Below are 18,870 nucleotides of genomic sequence, written 5' to 3' on the forward strand. Positions count from 1 at the left end.
GATTACTTAATCAACCTTTTAATAGTTGTAAATCTCATAATATTTAAGCTGTTTTATAAGTGCTTCTACTTATAATGGCACATCCATTTGAAACTCTAGCAGATAATTTTTATTTATGTTTTTGAAATTTTTTCTTTATATTCTTTAAAGAAGAATACAAAATTATTTCTATGAATATTTAACATATTGAAGGAAATAGCAATAATAAACATAAATGCTAACACATATAAAATAGGTAGCATCATTAGGCTAAATTTTTGTCTTCCAGGATAAGTAGATCATCTCTGAAATCTCTGACTTCTCAAATATCCAATTAATAAAATGCTTACTATACCACTTGGTGCTTTAAGAACATTATCATGGAAACCTCTCAGGTTTTTTGCACAGTAGCTGTAATAATATTTTCCTTCATCTTTCATGGAGCTGCTTGAGATGGTTTTTTCTCCCTTTAAACATGAGAAATCAAAAAGAAAGAGAAAAAATGATTAAATATTCATTTATCCTTTTGCTTCTGACTTGTCATGTGGGCAAGTGCCACATGAGGGAGTGCTGGGACCTCATATCAAGAAAAATTAAAACCTACCTAATGCGTTCCAGGAATGCTCAGCATATTAGCAAATTCTTATTAAACTGTCAAAAAAAAAAAAAAAAAAAAAAGGGGGGGGGGGTTAAAAGAAATTCCAGCCCCTGGATGCAATTAGAGGCTACCACACAGGATTTGATGGGCCATAAAACCATTAAATCTAAACACTTTTTTTTTGAGCCTAAAAGGCCAGAACATTCCAAAGTGAAGTTTTGGGACTCAGCTATGACTTGACCACCTATTAAGATGCAGGTGGAACAGATTGCAGAGTAATACAAAGAGCCACACAGACCCCAGATGACTGCATTAGGGTGTAGGTGAGAGTTTTAGCTGTTGAATTTTCTGGATTTTCCAAGATTAAGTGATCAACCTTAACATTGAGTGAAAGACCATTCAACAGGAAAAACTGTCATTTCCTTTGCTCCAAACCCAAACGATGTATTTTTTGAAAGCTTTATTGATTTATATATTTATGTGTTGTGCTAGGTGACTGACTAGATATATGTTTCAGCATACCTACTAGGAAAGTATCCCCATTATTCTCAATTTTACCTAATCCAGGCAAAGCACTGGACTTGCTTTAAGGAAAATTTTTACTCTTTCTGAAGTGGAGTGCCTGTCATGTATCAGGTGCAATGCTTGGACTTTATGTTCTTGTGATTAATCCTTACCATAGGCCTGTGAAGTAATTCTCATTCTGTTTGACAGTGGAGAAGAAGGAAGCCCTTGACCAAGGCCTAGTGCCAGTAATGGTGATGGGGTTTGAATCGAAGTCTGTTTCACTCTAAAGTGTAACCAAATTTTATGATTTAGACTTGCTTTTCTAACAATAAAAAGTCAGTGACATGCTCTTTCTATGTGTAAGCACTCACACACACGCACACACAAACACACATCCATATTACATATGCTTATATATGTACTAAAAGATTATGGACATTTCATATATATATATATACATATACTAAAATGTGTAATTCACTGTATTTTCATTGTATAATTCATTGTAAAATATATACTTCATTGTATAAAGTATTTTCATATAATTCATTGTAAAATATATACTTCATTGTATAAAGTATTTTCATATAAACAGTGACTTCAGTGTTAAAATCACTTTGCAATGAAACAAGATTGTTAATTAAAACACCTATTAAAAATTAGAATCTAGCCATATTAAAGACAGTCATCAAATGGTATGATTTCTAGGATTTTGCACCAAAATTTAAGCTATTGGGTGGTTTTGTTGAGAGCATGAGATTGCTTCTTCTTGGAATTATTAATGTACCTGATGACATTAAAATGTGACAGTGAAAAGAGTCAGAGGCTCACGTGTGTATCCCAACACTGAAGTTGTTAAATACTGGGAGGTTGGTTGAAGTTGTTGTGCGCAAACTCAATACTCCTTAAAACCATTGTTAAAGGGCCTATCACTGTGTTGTGGTCTCCATATGATCTGCCATTTATGCCAAGACTTGACAATTCAGTAAAATGACAGAATAATAACACAGGAATCACTACAGTAGAGTTAATGTTTTAGTCTAATGCAGAGTTCTGCTCTAGAAATACAGTGAAAACAAGGAAGGGAGAGCTAAGATGTCACTGGGACTAATTGTTCCTTGCAAATATTTTCATACAGTAAAAAAGAGATCTAGAGGTATAGTGGCAGTGTGATCACTCAAGATTATATAGCTCCAGATTCGTTCAATGGACCATGATGAAAGCACTGGAAAGATTAAGTCTGGTTTCCTGGTCTTTCTTGGCAGTGTTTAAATTTGTTCAGCTCTATAAATTGTAAATTAAGATTTGTTTGACAACTTTTAAGTATTTCAAGCATAATTGTAGTTGAAGGTTTGTTCTTCTTTTAGATCACTGACTTCAGAACTTTATTTTTCTGGTTAATCTCAATTGTAATTTTAGACATTCATGAAACAGTGTTGATTGCGTCTATACCACGGTAGATCCTCTGTGAAGATCTATATGATGGTAGCTTCTCTGTGAAGACAGGATGACACACTCAATGGACATTATGGTGCACAGTTATACAATCACTTCACTATGACAGGCCCTGAGTTTAGAACCACACAACTGCTTGGTACTTGGTCATTGCATATTTTCCCCATTACGTAATGACTTCCTGTGCAGATGACAAAATGCATTTTCTCAACAAAATTATTTTCAGTGCAGCTGTTTTGATGACTAAGTTTTGTAGGAGCTTTTTAATCAAATGCACCTAAGAAAACCCCAACACTTTAGGCCCTTTGAACATATTACCCTTTTTTGCTTCCTCTTTCCTCTTTTTCCTTAAAACCATAATTTTGGAAACTCGACTCTGCCTTCCCATAAAAGAGAGTTATTTTCAAAGAAATTATTTGGATCTAAAGTAACACGTTGCTAATTGTTCTGTTTGAATCTCGGTATATGATTAGTCCCACATGAATTAATTTTCCAAATAATTAACTCTCATCAATAACTAATATTTTCTATTTCCCTCCATTGTTGTTTTGTGGTGGTGGTAGTGGCCGTGGATGAGCATCATTCTCAAATATATTATAATTCCCTTCCTCATCAAGCCCAGCATGACAAACTTTAGTTTTGCTTGATGGTTCATCATCTTATTTCTGTGTGTAAGATTGTTGAACCTGACATTAAACATTTGGAAACTATTTTATAATTGGTAAATTGTGTTTTCTCAGCTTTGAGTAAGCGCTCTCGTCTTCTTCATCTTGTACCATTTTATTTTTATTTGCCATTCACTTCCACTTCTGATCTGAGATCTAGAAAGCTGGATAAATCCCAGAGAAGTGAGCTAAAACAAACAAACAAGCAAACAAACCCAAATCATGGGATAACGGTTAAGTGTACTGAGGGGCCATCATGCGAACACAGTTTAATTCCTTGGCTTTAAAACTAGTAAGAGAAGAATGCATTAAAAAATGTGGCACATATACCTGTGTCCCTCTCCAGAGGGTGCCAGCAGAGAAGAAAGGTGATTTATCAGCAAGGCATGGCTGGCATTGGCAAACCATGTGACAACCACTACCAACTTCACTGCCATTGCTCCATCTTTCCCTTTCATTTTCAATGAGCCCCAACTTTGCTCAGGACATCACACATATTCTACTAATTTGGATGAGTCCTTTTGAAAGAAAATATCTACCTCAAGGTTCTCAAAGCATAGTCCTTGGAACAATAGCGTCAGCAGGACTCTGGAGCTTGTTAGAAATGCAAATCTTAGGTCCCACTACAGACCTACTGAGTCAGAAACTGAATTTTGTTAACATACCTGTGTGATTCCTATACACCTCAAAGCTTGAGAAGCCCTGGTCAGAGCCTGGGATGAAAGTTCCTGTTGGTTCCAAGTCAAAGGCATGGTTCAGTTCTTCAAACATGAACAGTATTAGATGTAGATGGATATTGTTCCCTTCTGAAGACCCTCAAGGTCTTTTGAGAGCCTGTCAAGTTTAGAATCACTGCCTGAAATGAGTGAGAAGTCACAAGGAGACTCTAGATAACTGAGAGATGTGTTCACAGTAGTCTTTGATAAAAACCTGGGATGGGCAGGCTTAGTATCCAGGCCCCTAAAATTTATGTATACAATGGATTTCCTATTTTTGCTTCTTCACATCCAGATTACCTGGATCAGAAATAAATGTTTTCGTTAAGGCTTGATGTGACAAACAAAACAAAACAAAACGCTGCCAAGCTCTAGAAGAACAATTGCATTTCTCAGCCACAGGGAGAACACTGCCAGTTTATGCTGTTTTCCAAAGCTATTTACCGGTCCTAGCTTATTTAAATCACTGTACATTGGAGTTTAGGATTTGTGTCAACTCCAGAGGTAGCTGCATTCATACCTGATGAGTTCTTTTTAATCTCAGCAGTTGATTATAGGTTCCATAGTATAGGAAATTTTCCAACCCTCTATTGAATGGCAGTTTAGAAAGGTCGATCTACACTTACCTTACGTCAGGTTATTGCAGACCCTTGTGGCATTTTTCCACCCTAGGACATGTGATTTAACTCTAATAGGAATCTTCATTATGGGTGGGTCTGAGATTAACTTTTATTCCGTAAAACAGAAATCATGCCACTGGCCGTAGCTCATTTTTTGAGATGGAGCGGGGGAATGGATGATAGTAAACAAGGATATTAATCTCACTTATTTTTATATTATTATATTTATAGTTACATTGCAAATGGAAGAGTAGAGAAACCAAAAACATATACTGAGAATTTTACAATTTTTCTTCCAAGTATTATTGATTGATGTTTGGATTATGCAAGTGCTGCCAGCCCTTTAGACTCACTCTGCAGTTCCCCTCATGGAAATTTGTAAACAGATTAGGGTGGGGATAGGGAAAAGCATGTTCTTTTTGCACTTCTTGGATTATTTGTTCCAGGCTCTCCAAAGTAATGTGTACCCTGGGAATGCAGAAATTACCTCCTTAGATATTCTTTCCCTATATAGGTCCCCACAGGGAGTTCTTGGACCTGGAGAAGATTCCACTCTCCTTTAGGAGCTTTCTCCATAAAGGTATTGAGCATTGGACACTATATTTGCAAGGGAAAAGAGGAATGTGTCTCTTGAGCATCAAAATCATTGTAGAAGAATCTCCATACTGGTTTTCAAAATGGCTGTACTAACTTACTTTCTTGCCATCAGTGGGTTCCCTTTTCTCCACAAGGGTTCCCTTTTCTTTGCATCCTCGCCAACACTTCTTATCATTGGTGTTTTTGATAATAACCATTCTAACAGTTGGAGGTGATACTTCATTATGATTTTAATTTAAATTTTCCTTATGATTAATGATACTGAGCTTCTTTCATTATGTCTATTGGCCATTTATATCTCTTTTTTTGAGAAAAGTCTGTTCAGATCTTTTGCCCATTTTTATTTTCTTTTTTCAACTTTTATTTTAGAATTAGGGAGTACATGTGCAGGTTTGTTACAAAGGTATATTGCATGATGCTGAGGTTTGGAGTCCAAATGAATCCATCACCTAGGTAGTGAGCATAGTTCCCAACAGGTAGTTTTTTTCAGCCCTTTTCCCCCTCCCAACCCCAGTGTTGTATTCCCCAGCATCTATTGTTCCCATTTTTATGACCATGTGTATCCAATGTTCAGATTCCATTTTTAAGTGACAACATGTGGTATTTGGTTGCTACATAAATTCACTTAGGATAATGATTTCCAGCTGCATCCATGTTGGTGCAAAGGAGATGACTTTGTTCTTTTCTATGGCTACATAGTATTCCATGGTGTATATGTATCACATTTAAAAAGTTCAGTCCACCATTGATGGGCACCTGGATTGATTCCATGTCTTTGCTATTGTGAATAGTGCTGTGAGGAACATGCTGGTGCATGTGTCTCTTTGGTAGAATGATTTATTGTCCTTTGGGAATATACCCAGTTAGTGGGATTGCTGGGTCGAATGGTAGAATAACTCTCAGTTCTTTGAGAAATCTCCAAACTGCTCTCCATAGTGGCTTATTTAATTTACATTCCCTACAGCAGTATATCAGCCTTCTCTTTTCTTCACAGTCTCACCAACATAGTATTTTTTGATTTTTTAACAAAAGCAATTTTGCTGGTATGAGATGGCATATCTTATGGTTTTGATTTGCATTTCTTTGATGCTTAGAGATGATGAGCATTTTTTCATATATTTATCAGCCTCTTTTATGTCTTTGAGAAGTGTCTGCTTATGTCCTTTGCCCACTTTTTAATGGGGTTATCTGTTTTTTTCTTGTTGATTTGTTTAAGTTTCTTATAGATTCTGGATACTAGACCTTTGTTGGATGCATAGTATGCAAATATTTTCTCCAATTTTGTAAGTTGCCTGTTTGATTGTTTCTCTTCCTGTGCTTTGTACATTTTTTATTTGGGTTATTTGTTTTCTTGCTATTGAGTTGTTTGAGTTCCTTATTTTTTTGGATATTAGCATTCATTAGATATATGCTTTACAAATATTTTCTCCCAATCCCTGGGTTGTCTCTTGATTCTGTTGTTTTCTTTGCTGTGCAGAAATTTTTAGTTTCATACAATTCCTCAAAAAACTAAAAATAGAATTGCCATATGATCCAGCATTTCTACTTCTGGATATTTATTGAAAGGTGTTGAAATCAGTATGTTGAAGAGGTATCTGCACTTCTATGTTCATTATAGCATTATTCACAATAGTCAAGATGTGGCGTCAACCTAAGTATCCACTGACAGATGAATGGATAAAGAATGAGGTGTATGTACACAAAGAAATACTATTCAGCCTTTAAAAAGTGGAAAATTCTGTTATTTGTAACAACATGGATTAATCTGGAAGATACTATGCTGAGTGAAATAAGCCAGGAACAGATAGACAAATACTATACGATCTCACTTACATGTGGAATCTCAAAAGGTAGGTCTCACAGAAACAGATCGTAAAAAGGTGGCTACTAGAGGCTGGGAGAGGAAGGAAAAGAATGAGGAAAGTGATATATTGATCAAGGTTGTATAAAGTTTCAGTGCAACTGGAGTAATAGGTTTTAGTGATCTATCGTACAGAATGGTGATCACAGTTAATAGTAATGTATTTTATATTTTAAAATTACTGAAAGAATAGATATTTAATGTTCTCCCTACAAAAAAATGATAAGTTGGTGTATTAGTCCACTTTCACACTTCTATAAGGAACTGCCCAAGACTAAGTAATTTATAAAGAAAAGAGGTTTAATGGCTCACCGTTCTGCATGGTTGGGGAGGCCACAGGAAGCTTACAATCATGGTGAAAGGGAAAGCAGGTATGTCTTACATGGTGGCAGGTAAGAGAGCCTGTGTGTGAAGTGAAGGGAGAAGAGCCCCTTATAAAACCATCAGATCTTGTGTGAGCTCACTCGCTAGCATGAAAAGAGCATGGAGGAAATCTCCCCTATGATCCAAACACCTTTTTCCCTCAACACATGGGGATTACAGTTCCCTCCCTCGACATGTGGGATTACAATTTGAGTAAGATTTGGGTGGGGACACAGAGCCAAACCTTACCAGTTGGTGAGGTGATGAATATGGTCATTAGCTTGTCTAAATTTGTCCACAATGTATACATAGGTCAAAACATCACATTTTACCCCATAAACATGTCCAATTACTATTTTTTCAATTAAAAATAAATATAAATAGATTTAAAATAATTGCAAAAGAAAGCTGGCTTTGGAGAAGATTAATAAATAATGACATTAAGAAATCCAGGTCCTTGGCGAAATTAGAAAAACATACAAAGCTATCCAGGACTTATTTTTCCAAATTCATTAGGTATCCTCTCACCTAGCCCTTTACAATTGCATGGCGTCAGGGGTTACACAGAAAACGCTCACAAACATTGCCCCAATAGATGATCTTGCAATACAATGAAGTGGGCAGAACAGCTGTGGCTATAGCCATTGTGCAGATAGAAAGTGCTTCATGGATGACAAGACTGGGACTGTAGGACAGGCTCTCAATCCATTCTACCCTGTTATTGTTCTGAAATGGAAGTTTTATCTCCCAGCTTATGTACGTAGCCTTATCTTTGATGCTTCAATATCTGAGACCTGACCAGTGTCCCTTTTAGTGATTGTATGTGTGTGTGTGTGTCATATGCAATTTCCTTATAGCAATGGCATAATGTATAACTGTTTAATTAAAGAAGAGAAATAAATGCCAAACATACGAATAAAGTCTGAGTATATCTGTAACATTAAAAGTGTAGGTGTCTATCTTTGAAGATGTATCTTAAGGACAATGAAAAGAGTCAGTGAGTAAAAGTAAGATAAGAGAGTCCTGGGATTTCATACAAGATCAGTGTTTGCTTGATGGTGTAGGCTCCTAGATATTTCGTCTTTAGGATATACCAACTATTACAAAAGTCAAGATTTTTAGATTTGGATCAACATTAGGGAACTTCATTCTGGGCAAGAGCCAGGCTTTGCCTTTATGTTAATATGACCTCAGCTGTGAGTTCCATTTTGCCAGGCATCGTAAAACTGCAACACATATCATTGTAATCTTCTGTTACAGTCTAATACATAGTCACACATTGGGAGGAAGAATGAAAGCCAACCCCTCTCCTTTGCAAAATGCAAACAGACAGTGCCTGCTTTTGAGAGCAGGCGGAGTCGAATTTCCTCGTGGACAATGGATAAGGAGAGTAAAAGGGCTTAAAACATTCGTGCTTTCAAGCCGTAGACTAGGATAACTATAATTAGAACTTTTTGATGAAGTCTGATCGTGCTATGTCATTTATAAAATTTTGAAGCTTGTAACTTTTATCCCAAAATGAGCAGTGTGAGCTCAAAGGGTTTATCATTTGTCTCTCAGGCAAAGGTAATATTTGAACTATTTAGCGGGACTTTGAGCAATCGGAAGAGATACTCAGCTGCTGGTCTCTATGGCTCTAACAGGGTGGATGCCCTCCATTCTGCCAGGCGCTGATGTTTAAGTTGCTGGATTGTCAGGAAGTCTGGGGGTTCCTTGGGGAGAAAAGGAAGTGATGACACATTGAAGCACAGTGACATATTGAAGAGACTCAGGGGCTGGGGTTATTAACTTCAGAGCTGTGGCTATTTACCAATTGGAGTGTAAGTATTTTAATATTTTAACAAACATAATTGCCATTCTGGTATGTACCAACTTCATCTCAGATCTGTCCTTAAGAAATAGGCAAATTCTTTATTGCCTCTCTGAATGGTCCATATAAATTCCCAGGCTCCCTTAGCTCGTTCTAACATAAAACTGTATTAAAAATAATGAATATAATTCATCAATAATTTTCCATTGTCACAGTAAATAGTCACAAGTGGACTGAGATAAGAGTGATCACTCATATTTGTTCTGGGGAGAAGGGAGCCAGCTGTTTGCTCCTCTGTTTTCTCCTCGGACTAGTATCTTAGCTTCAAATGATAACACCTCAGCACAGACTCATATTTCCCGCTACATGCAGGAATATTCTCTTGGAGTAATTTTGGGGATCCCAATTCAACATTTCAGCAATGTATGATTTAATTATTGGAAAATAATCACTGAGCAGCAATAACTCCAGCAGTTACTTGTATCAAGGTAGAATCAGGAAATAGATGGTATGGACCAGACTTGCTTCTCTCTAAATATGCATACCCAAGTGATTTGGGTAAAATGTTTGTGAGGGTTGACACTTCCTGCAAGTCAGATGGTTTAAGAGAAGTAGAAATTATGTGTGTTTTGTGGCATTTCAGCAATCTGTGTGGAGTGTCTGTAGATATTTCTTATGAGTTCAAGGGAATCCTTTTGTGGATTTTGATGTTCCTGTTGGCAGAGCTGCTGCTAGACTACATGATGTCTTTGTATTAACTACAAAAACATGCCCAGTCATCTGAGTGATTCTCTTTGCCAGACTCCTTTGTGCATTCACACTCTGTACCTCCAGTATACGGAGGACCTTCCCACTGGACTCTAAGATTCCATGCCTTCCCAATGCATGGCAGTGTCTCTCATGCACATGGCAAACCTACTCTCTTGGATGTCATTGCCCTGAAATATTGAGGAAGTATATTTATCTATGCTTGGTACCAGGGAGTCATTTAGGCATGCAGGGAGTCTAGAAAGATCATTGCCCTTGGAGAGTGGTGAGTTCCATGCTGAGTTCTCCTACTTTGTTGCTCATCTCTGTGTGACCTTAGGTAACATCCTCTTCAGGACATATTTTTTTTTTCTTTTTTTCTTTTCTTTTTTCTTTTTTTTTTTGAGACAGGGAGTCTCGCTCTGTCACTCAGGCTGGAGTGCAGTGGTGTGATCTTGGCTCACTGCAACCTCTGCCTCCTGGGTTCAAGCAATCCTAGTGCTTCAGTCTCCTGAGTAACTGGGATTACAGGCATGTGCCACCACGCCCAGCTAATATTTGTATTTTCAGTAGAGACAGGGTTTTACCATGTTGATCAGGCTTGTCTTGAACTCCTGACTTCAAGTAATCTGCCTACCTTGGCCTCCCAAAGTGCTGGGATTACAGACAGGAGCCAGCAAACCTGGCCAGGACATAATTTCTTTCAGGTGAATTGATTGTTAGAGTATTTTGATCCAAGCAATCAATGTCCCTTCATGTTCCTTTCAAACAGCAGTAAGTGACCTGAATTTATTTTCCACATTTCCAAATCTTAATGAAAATCAGACAATGGTCTCGATGTTCATTTGTGTTGTTACTTAACAAAATGTGGGTTTTGAACAATATTTTGCCGGTCATGAGTGCCCATAAAATAAATTCCCAAAGGCACTCTTTGGGAGAACAGACTAGTGATCTATAGACATGATGACCTCCAACTCAGATCTTCTGTAGCGAACCACTGACCTGGAGAACATGTATGAAAAACATCTTCAAAGGCATTGACAAGTTAACATTTATCAAACACAAAATCCATTTTACTACATTTGAACTTAGACCTTTACTATCTAATGGCTATGGTACTATTCAAATGTTAAAGTGTGATCCAGCATCAGCCTCATCTGGTTAGAAATGCAAGCTCTTGGGCCCCATCTCAGACTTACTGAACCAGAAGCTCTGTGGGTGGGACCCAGAAGTCTGTGTTTCACATGCCCTCCAGGGGACTGTCCTACTAAAGTTTGAGAATCATGGAAGCCTTTTTTTTTTTTTTTTTTTTTGAGACGGAGTCTCGCTCTGTCGCCCAGGCTGGAGTGCAGTGGTGCGATCTCGGCTCACTGCAAGCTCCGCTGCCTCCCGGGTTCACGCCATTCTCCTGCCTCAGCCTCCCTAGAAGCTGGGACTACAGACGCCTGCCACCATGCCCGGCTAATTTTTTTGTATTTTTAGTAGAGATGGGGTTTCACCGTGTTCGCCAGGATGGTCTTGATCTCCTGACCTCGTGATCCGCCCGCCTCGGCCTCCCAAAGTGCTGGGATTACAGGCTTGAGCCACCGCACCTGGCCCCGAGAATCATGGAAGCTTTTTAACTTCTCATTGTAGCTTTACAAAGAGCAACTCACTGGATTCCCATCAACATCCTATGAGTGTCACTTGGACAACTATATTTATACCCATTTGATGCATGGTGGGCACGCAGATGAGTCAAATGACTGGGAGGAATAGAGTTTTACATAATATACTTTTATATATTTATACTTTATAACAGATTTGACTCTTTTATATATTGCATATAAACGCATATAAACATTATATCAGTTTCTCCTCCACTAAGGCTGACTCTAATTTTACTACCAATTTTTGGAAGAAAGCCTACCTATCACCCGTGTTCCTTCAGGTACCCTGTAAAACTATTAGTTAGACAATTCTATTTAATTTTCCATTTATTTGCCCATTTCTTGCTACCTCTCCCCCCAAAATGTAACTGCAACTTTGCTCAAAAGGATGTGTCTGCTTGGGATATCTAGCACACACATTTTATGAGATTTTAAAAGACAATGTAAATGGTAGACTATATATTTAATAAAATTTTGAAAGATAGAATTTTAAAATTAAAAAGGAAGAAAAAAATTAAACTAACCCCATAATTCTCCCACCCACCATTAGCATGTAGTTTGTTTAGATTTATCTACCAATAAGTACAATTGTACAAATTTGATATCATGTAATACATGCCATTTTGTAAACTTTTTTCTTTCCTTAATATATCTATATATTATAAACATCTTTCTATGTCTATATTATTTCATAATTGTAAAACCCAGAATTCTCCAGAGAAACAGAATCAATAGGATCTCCTTCTTGGAGTTTCTCATCTTTTTCTCTCTCTTGATAGATACAGATAGATACATACATATGTCTATCTCTCTATCTCTGTCTATCTTTATCTCTACAATACCTATCTACAGATAGATATTTTCAGGAATTGGCTCATATACTTGTGGAAGCTTGCAAGTTCAAATGCACAGAGTTGGTGGGCAAGCTAGAGATGTTGCAGCTCCAGTATGAAGGCAGGTTTCTTGCAGAATTCTTTTTTCTTAGCAGTCTTCCTTCCCCTTCCTCTTCCTCTTCCCAGTCCTCTTCCCCTTCTCCTTCCCCTTCTCCTTCTACTTCTCCTTCTCCTTCTCCTTCCCCTTCTTCTCCTTCACAGACTTATTCTTAAGGCCTTGAGCTGAATAGATAAGACCCACTCACATTATGAGGGATAATCTGCTTTACTCATAGTCTACTAATTAAAATGTTAATCTCATCTAAAAAACACCTTCGTGGCAGCATTCAGACATGTTTCACCAAATGTCTGGGCACTATGGTTTAGCATATTGACACAGACAATTGATTATCATAATATTAATTATTATTTTTTTGAGATGTAGTTTCACTCTTGTCGCCCAGGCTGCAGCGCAATGGCACGATCTCAGCTCACTGCAACCTCTGCCTCCTAGGTTCAAGAGAATCTCCTGCCTCAGCCTCCTGAGTAGCTGGGACTATAGGCGCCCACCACCACACCCGGTTAATTTGTATTTTTTTCTTTTATTATACTTTAAGTTCTAGGGTACATGTGCACAACATGCAGATTTGTTACATATGTATACATGTGCCATGTTGGTGTGCTGCACCCATTAACTCGTCATTTACATTAGGTATATCTCCTAATGCTATCCCTCCCCCCTACCCACCCCACAACAATAGGACCTGGTGTGTGATGCTCCCCTTCCTGTGTCCAAGTGATCTCATTGTTCGATTCCTACCTATGAGTGAGAACATGTGGTATTGGTTTTCTGTTCTTGTGATAGTTTGCTGAGAATGATGGTTTCCAGCTGCATCCATGTCCCTACAAAGGACAAGAACTCATCCTTTTTTATGGCTGCATAGTATTCCATGGTGTATATGTGCAATTTTGTATTTTTTTAGTAGAGATAGGGTTTCACCACACAGTTCAGGCTGGTCTTGAACTCCTGACCTCAGGTGATCCACCCACCTCAGCCTCCCAAAGTGCTGGGATTACAGGCGTGAGCCAACGTGCCTAGCAATAATGTTAATTTTAATGGGTGTGTTCATTTCATTTTATATATGAACTACAGTTTAACCAATTCCCTAGTGCTGGGCATTCAGGTTCTTAATATTTTTTGCCTGTATTTACAGGCACCTTTGACTATTGGACTCATTTTATTCTTCAGGAACAATATACAAAGTGTGGAAAGAAATGTATATTTCTAATCATTGGAAAATAAACACTGAGCAGCAATAACTCCAGTAGCCATTTGTACCAGAGGAGGTAGAATCAGGAAATAGATGGTATGGACTGGACTTGCTTCTCTCTTTAAAAGATTTGACTTCATATTGCCAAATTGCCCTTCTAGATGTCTTTACTCCATCCAACTGCAATTCAAAGGCTTGGATGAGCAATGCCAGGCCTGGCTTGATTATCCCCTTTCTTTCTCAGCCTGTCAGTCCCTGGGAACGGGCATGATGTTGAGTTCCTGGGCCACCTCCTCAGTTGAAGAAGTGGCGGAAGCTGGTCCTGAGGCACTTCGTTGGTTGCAACTGTATATCTATAAGGACCGAGAAGTCACCAAGAAGCTAGTGCGGCGGGCAGAGAAGACGGGCTACAAGGCCATATTTGTGACAGTGGATACACCTTACCTGGGCAACCGTCTTGATGATGTGCGTAACAGATTCAAGCTGCCACCACAACTCAGGTAAACATGAACATGTGGGCCCTGAACTGAGCTGAAAGGGATCTTGTCTGGGAATGATAGGGTCTGGATTCTACTGATACCATCATTGCTAAATATCTGGTTAATCCTCAGCTAATCAAATCTCTTTTGTAGATGTCACTTTTTTGAGCTACACAATAGAAACAGAAATGGCCTCTATACTTACAAAAGTCAAATAAGTTTTCAGACCAGAGTGCATTAAGGCCTTTGGCTTTAGGAAATATGAATTGTTCTACAGATGGCAGATACTTAATTCTGCCCAAGCAACAGTTTATTATGATCATCCTGGTGCCCTATTTCTCTGTTAAAGTCAAAGAGCCACCTTTACATTTTATTTTTAATTGTACATGGAACAGCTAAGGCTAAGAAGATTAAAGAAAGAAAAAATAATGGAGATTTAAAAAAAGCCACATCTTTGATCCCTCATTGTCTACTTCTTCTTTCAGCAATATTCCTTTCACTGTGGTTTGTCCATAGGTCAAGATTCATTCATTCATTCACTCAAATCATTCATCTTAGCAAAAACAATGTATCACATAATCTGATGTTGAACTATAATGGTTTCATCAGGTCATTCATTCACCCTGTTCACAAGCAGTGAATTATTATCTCTTTTCTGGTAGTATTTTAGGATTACAATCATCTTTTTTTTTTTTTTTTTTTGAGACGGAGTCCCGCTCTGTCGCCCAGGCTGGAGTGCAGTGGCCGGATCTCAGCTCACTGCAAGCTCCGCCTCCCGGGTTCACGCCATTCTGCTGCCTCAGCCTCCCGAGCAGCTGGGACCACAGGCGCCCGCCACCTCGCCCGGCTAGTTTTTTGTATTTTTTTAGTAGAGACGGGGTTTCGCCGTGTTAGCCAGGATGGTCTCGATCTCCTGACCTTGCGATCCGCCCGTCTCGGCCTCCCAAAGTGCTGGGATTACAGGCTTGAGCCCCCGCGCCCGGCCTAGGATTACAATCATCTTGAGTCAAAGCTGGAAACCGAGCGGAAGTCTCTGGGAAAGACCCAAACCTCCTTAAGCTACACACCTCTTTTCCCCATCATGTTTTCCTTCCTTTAGTTTCTGCCAAAATGTGCTCTTGGATTTTTCATATGGACGTATTATGTCCCTCAGGCCTATAAGTATTTGAAAAGGGATCAAAATCTTAGTTTTAACGGCGGACATTTTTATGATGGACTCTACAGCATCCATCAGAATATGTAAGATTATGAGGAATGTCTTCCTGGGTTCCCAGATCTCATGCCACAGAGACCCTTACTTATTCTATGTTTGAATTGTATTTGAAAAGAAAAAAAAGAAAAAGAAAAAAAATCCTAGCGCTAGCAAGATTGAAAAAAGATAAAAGACGAAAGAAGCCACAGGTTTACTGTGTTTGCTCTTCTACAATATTCAAAAATGAAAAGATCCACAATCAAATTCATATTCGCCTGGAATTTCATATCTATTACAGTGACTTCAGAGTGTATCTCACCATGGAAGTTGGAGCACGGCCTTGTGTAAGTCTCACATAGTTTTACTGTGTATGTGCCTATGTGAGAATAAACTACTGTGCGTAAAATCTTGCTGTTGAGCCATGTGTGAATTAGCTGTGTGGTGTTACCTCCCTGTTACTACCAGGCCAGTTTAGGATATTATTTCTGTATGTGGCACCAGGATTCGGCCAATGACAGAAAAAGAAAGTGCTCTCCCCGCCAAACTTGCCAATAAAAGTGTTCCACATATCCCAGACTTAGGGTTACCTAAACACCCTGTGTGTAAAGAGAACAAAAACAAAAGCCTCTGGCATAGTCTTATTCCTTGCCAAATTCATCAGAAAGCTGATGGATTCAAATTCCCCCAATATGAAACCCATGTTTACATTATTTCTCTACTTTGATTACTTTTTTTTTTTTTTTTTTTAAAGACTTTCTAAATAGTTTCCCACTATCGAGGTTTCTGACAGGAAACATTCCTCATTATTTCCCCTTGGCCATTTGAAAAGGAATTTGTTCTTCCTTTTCCTGCATTTCTTAATACTAGTACTACTAACAATAGTAACAACAATAATAAGTACAGTAGGGTTTTTTGTTTTGTTTTTAACTTAAGACATGCTTTCTTGCTCTGGATAGCAAAACGTGTTTCACAGAGGCATCTACTGGGGATGACACAGTTGTTAATTCTGGCTGGTACCTCTTGCTTCCTCACGACTGGGGCTACTCAGTGAGTAGCGGGAAGTTTGATTTGCTTTCCCCCCTTTTCTTTTGCTCCTGGGCTCCTTCCCAGATGACGTGAAGGGCCATGAAACAAAGACCCTTTTCAGCTGTCGGTGTGCATGGAACTGGCTGCGGCTTCCTAGCTTGTCACATCTCCGGTCTGAAGATGATCAAATAATGAGCAACACATCCAGGTTATAGGGAACACGGGAAACACCCACAGCTGGGTGTACCCCCAGCCCCTCAGAGTGCACATTGGCGTTGTTTGTCCTAGTGGACTTCGGAGTAGGCCAGTGCCTTCTGGTCAGTTCCTCAGTGGTCCACATTCAGCTCTCAAAGGCAGAGCATGCTAATGGGAGGTCCAGGCTTCCGCCTGAGGCCACATACACCCAAAAAGCTCATCTGTTATAGCCTGATATGAAATCGGTTTCTTTCCGCAACTGACCTGACTCACAGAAGGTGAAGCCTGGCTTTTCATAAGTGAGGTTTGGCAGGCAAGGGAGGCAGGAAATCCAGAGGAGAATGAGCCTGTAAAGCATGGCTCCTTCCAGCCCTTGTTACTTCCTCTGCCCGGGTGTAGGGGAGGGTCCCGACTCTTGGCATCTGGGCCCAGCAAGAGTTCAGAGGTTTGGTAGTCTCTGCTTGGTCCATATGCAAAACACATGCATGTGTATACATTATTAATGGCACGGGGGTTCCTGAAACTGAGAGGGAGTAAGGAGACTTCTCATATGCTCTTGGAAGAAGCAAGGAATGAAACTAGTTCAGTAGACTGATTCCTGAGGCTTTGGGGCAGGAACTTTTTCTTTCTCTATATCCCCACAGAGATGGTTCATTTACCCTGATTTAAGATTTGACCCTTCAGTGCAGTGCCAACGCAGTTTAAAGAGAAGAAAAGTAATTTCTGATCATTGACTAAGATCAAGGTAAATCATGACACTTACCCTTTCTACGATTTGCCCAGTGACATGTTTTCTTAAACCCAGAAGTGATTTATTTATTTATTTATTTATTTATTTATTTATTTATTTATTTATTTTGAGACGGAGTCTCGCTCTGTCGCCCAGGCTGGAGTGCAGTGGTGCGATCTCGGCTGACTGCAAGCTCCGCCTCCCAGGTTCATGTCATTCTCCTGCCTCAGCCTCCCGAGTAGCTGGGACTATAGGCACCCGCCACCACGCTTGGCTAATTTTTTGGTATTTTTAGTAGAGACGGGGTTTCACCATGTTAGCCAGGATGATCTCGATCTCCTGACCTCGTGATCCGCCTGCCGAGGCCTCCCAAAGTGCTGGGATTACAGGCGTGAGCCACTGCGCCGGGCGCCCAGAAGTGATTTATTGATCACAGTAGCCAGAATATATCATACTGAAATAGATTGGCCTGCCACTGTCTTCTCAGGTCTCTCATGATGAAAGTGGCCTGCCTTAAAGTAGACTCAATGTGAATAGGTCTCCATGACCTCTGCCTCACTGCCTAGCACTCACATCCTCACCCACTCTTCCACTCTGGCTTCCCTGCCGTTCCTTCAATATGCCAGGCATGCTGGAACCCCGGAGCCTTTGCTCTGGCTGTTCCCTCTGCCTGTAACAGTAATTCCCAGCATCCACGCATGACTAATAGCCTGGCTTCCATTGAGTCTTGATGTTAGGAATGGATATACATGTCTCTATATTGGGAAGCCACAATAAAAACTGATGGTAGAGATGCAAATATGAGCAGAATAACAGGGTGGGGGCAGGGGCAGGGGCAGGGAGAGAGGTCAGTGGAGGACTTGGCACAATAGCCTCTTAAATGGCATAATAGCCTCTTAAATTTTTGGTTAGGAAATCATTCACATCGATAAGTATGGCAGGAAAATGAATCCCTGGAACCTGTTACTTTATGTGGCAAAATGGACTTTGCAGATGTAATTAACATAAGGGGCTTGAGGTGGGAGGATTTTTCCTGTTTTATCTCAGTAGGCTTGATGTCATTAAAAGGGTCTTTATAACAGGGAAGGAAGCAAGAGTGTCAGAGTCAGAGAAAGAGATGAAATGACGGATGTAGAGGTTGGAATGATGTGGTCAGGAGCCAGGGAAAGCAGGGGGTATCTAGAAGCTGGAAAATACATGGGAATAGGGCTTCCCCTAGATTCTCCAGAAGAAATGTAGCCCTGTTGATATCTTGAGTTTGGTCCAGTGAGACTCATTTTAGACTTCTGACATTTGGAACTGTAATATAATGCCTTCATGTTATTCTTATTGCTGTTGTAACAAATAACCACAACACAGTTCTACTAATTTCCTCCTCAAGATAGCTTCTCAATTTTGCCAATACTGGTTACCAAACATACTTAAAGTTTCATTTTGAGTCTCTGACAACTCACATCCCTCTTAATCTGCTTTACTTTTTTCTTGACTTTGTATAGTGCTTATGTTCTGATACACTTTGTAATTTACTTATTGTAATT

The 18,870-nt window shown here is 39.3% G+C and overlaps 1 protein-coding gene across 1 annotated transcript in view; it reads left to right on the forward strand.

The window, feature by feature from the left end:
- Positions 1–18,870, forward strand: part of HAO1 (hydroxyacid oxidase 1) — a 60,068-nt gene that overhangs the window by 13,579 nt on the left and 27,619 nt on the right. Inside the window, exon 3 of the mRNA XM_010387776.2 lies at positions 13,955–14,210. Within this exon, the coding sequence (XP_010386078.1) occupies positions 13,955–14,210 (256 nt within the window). The remainder of the gene's footprint in view (positions 1–13,954; positions 14,211–18,870) is intronic.

The sequence above is a fragment of the Rhinopithecus roxellana genome, chromosome 13 (assembly GCF_007565055.1).
Source record: "Rhinopithecus roxellana isolate Shanxi Qingling chromosome 13, ASM756505v1, whole genome shotgun sequence".
In the NCBI taxonomy this organism is placed as follows: Eukaryota; Metazoa; Chordata; class Mammalia; order Primates; family Cercopithecidae; genus Rhinopithecus; species Rhinopithecus roxellana.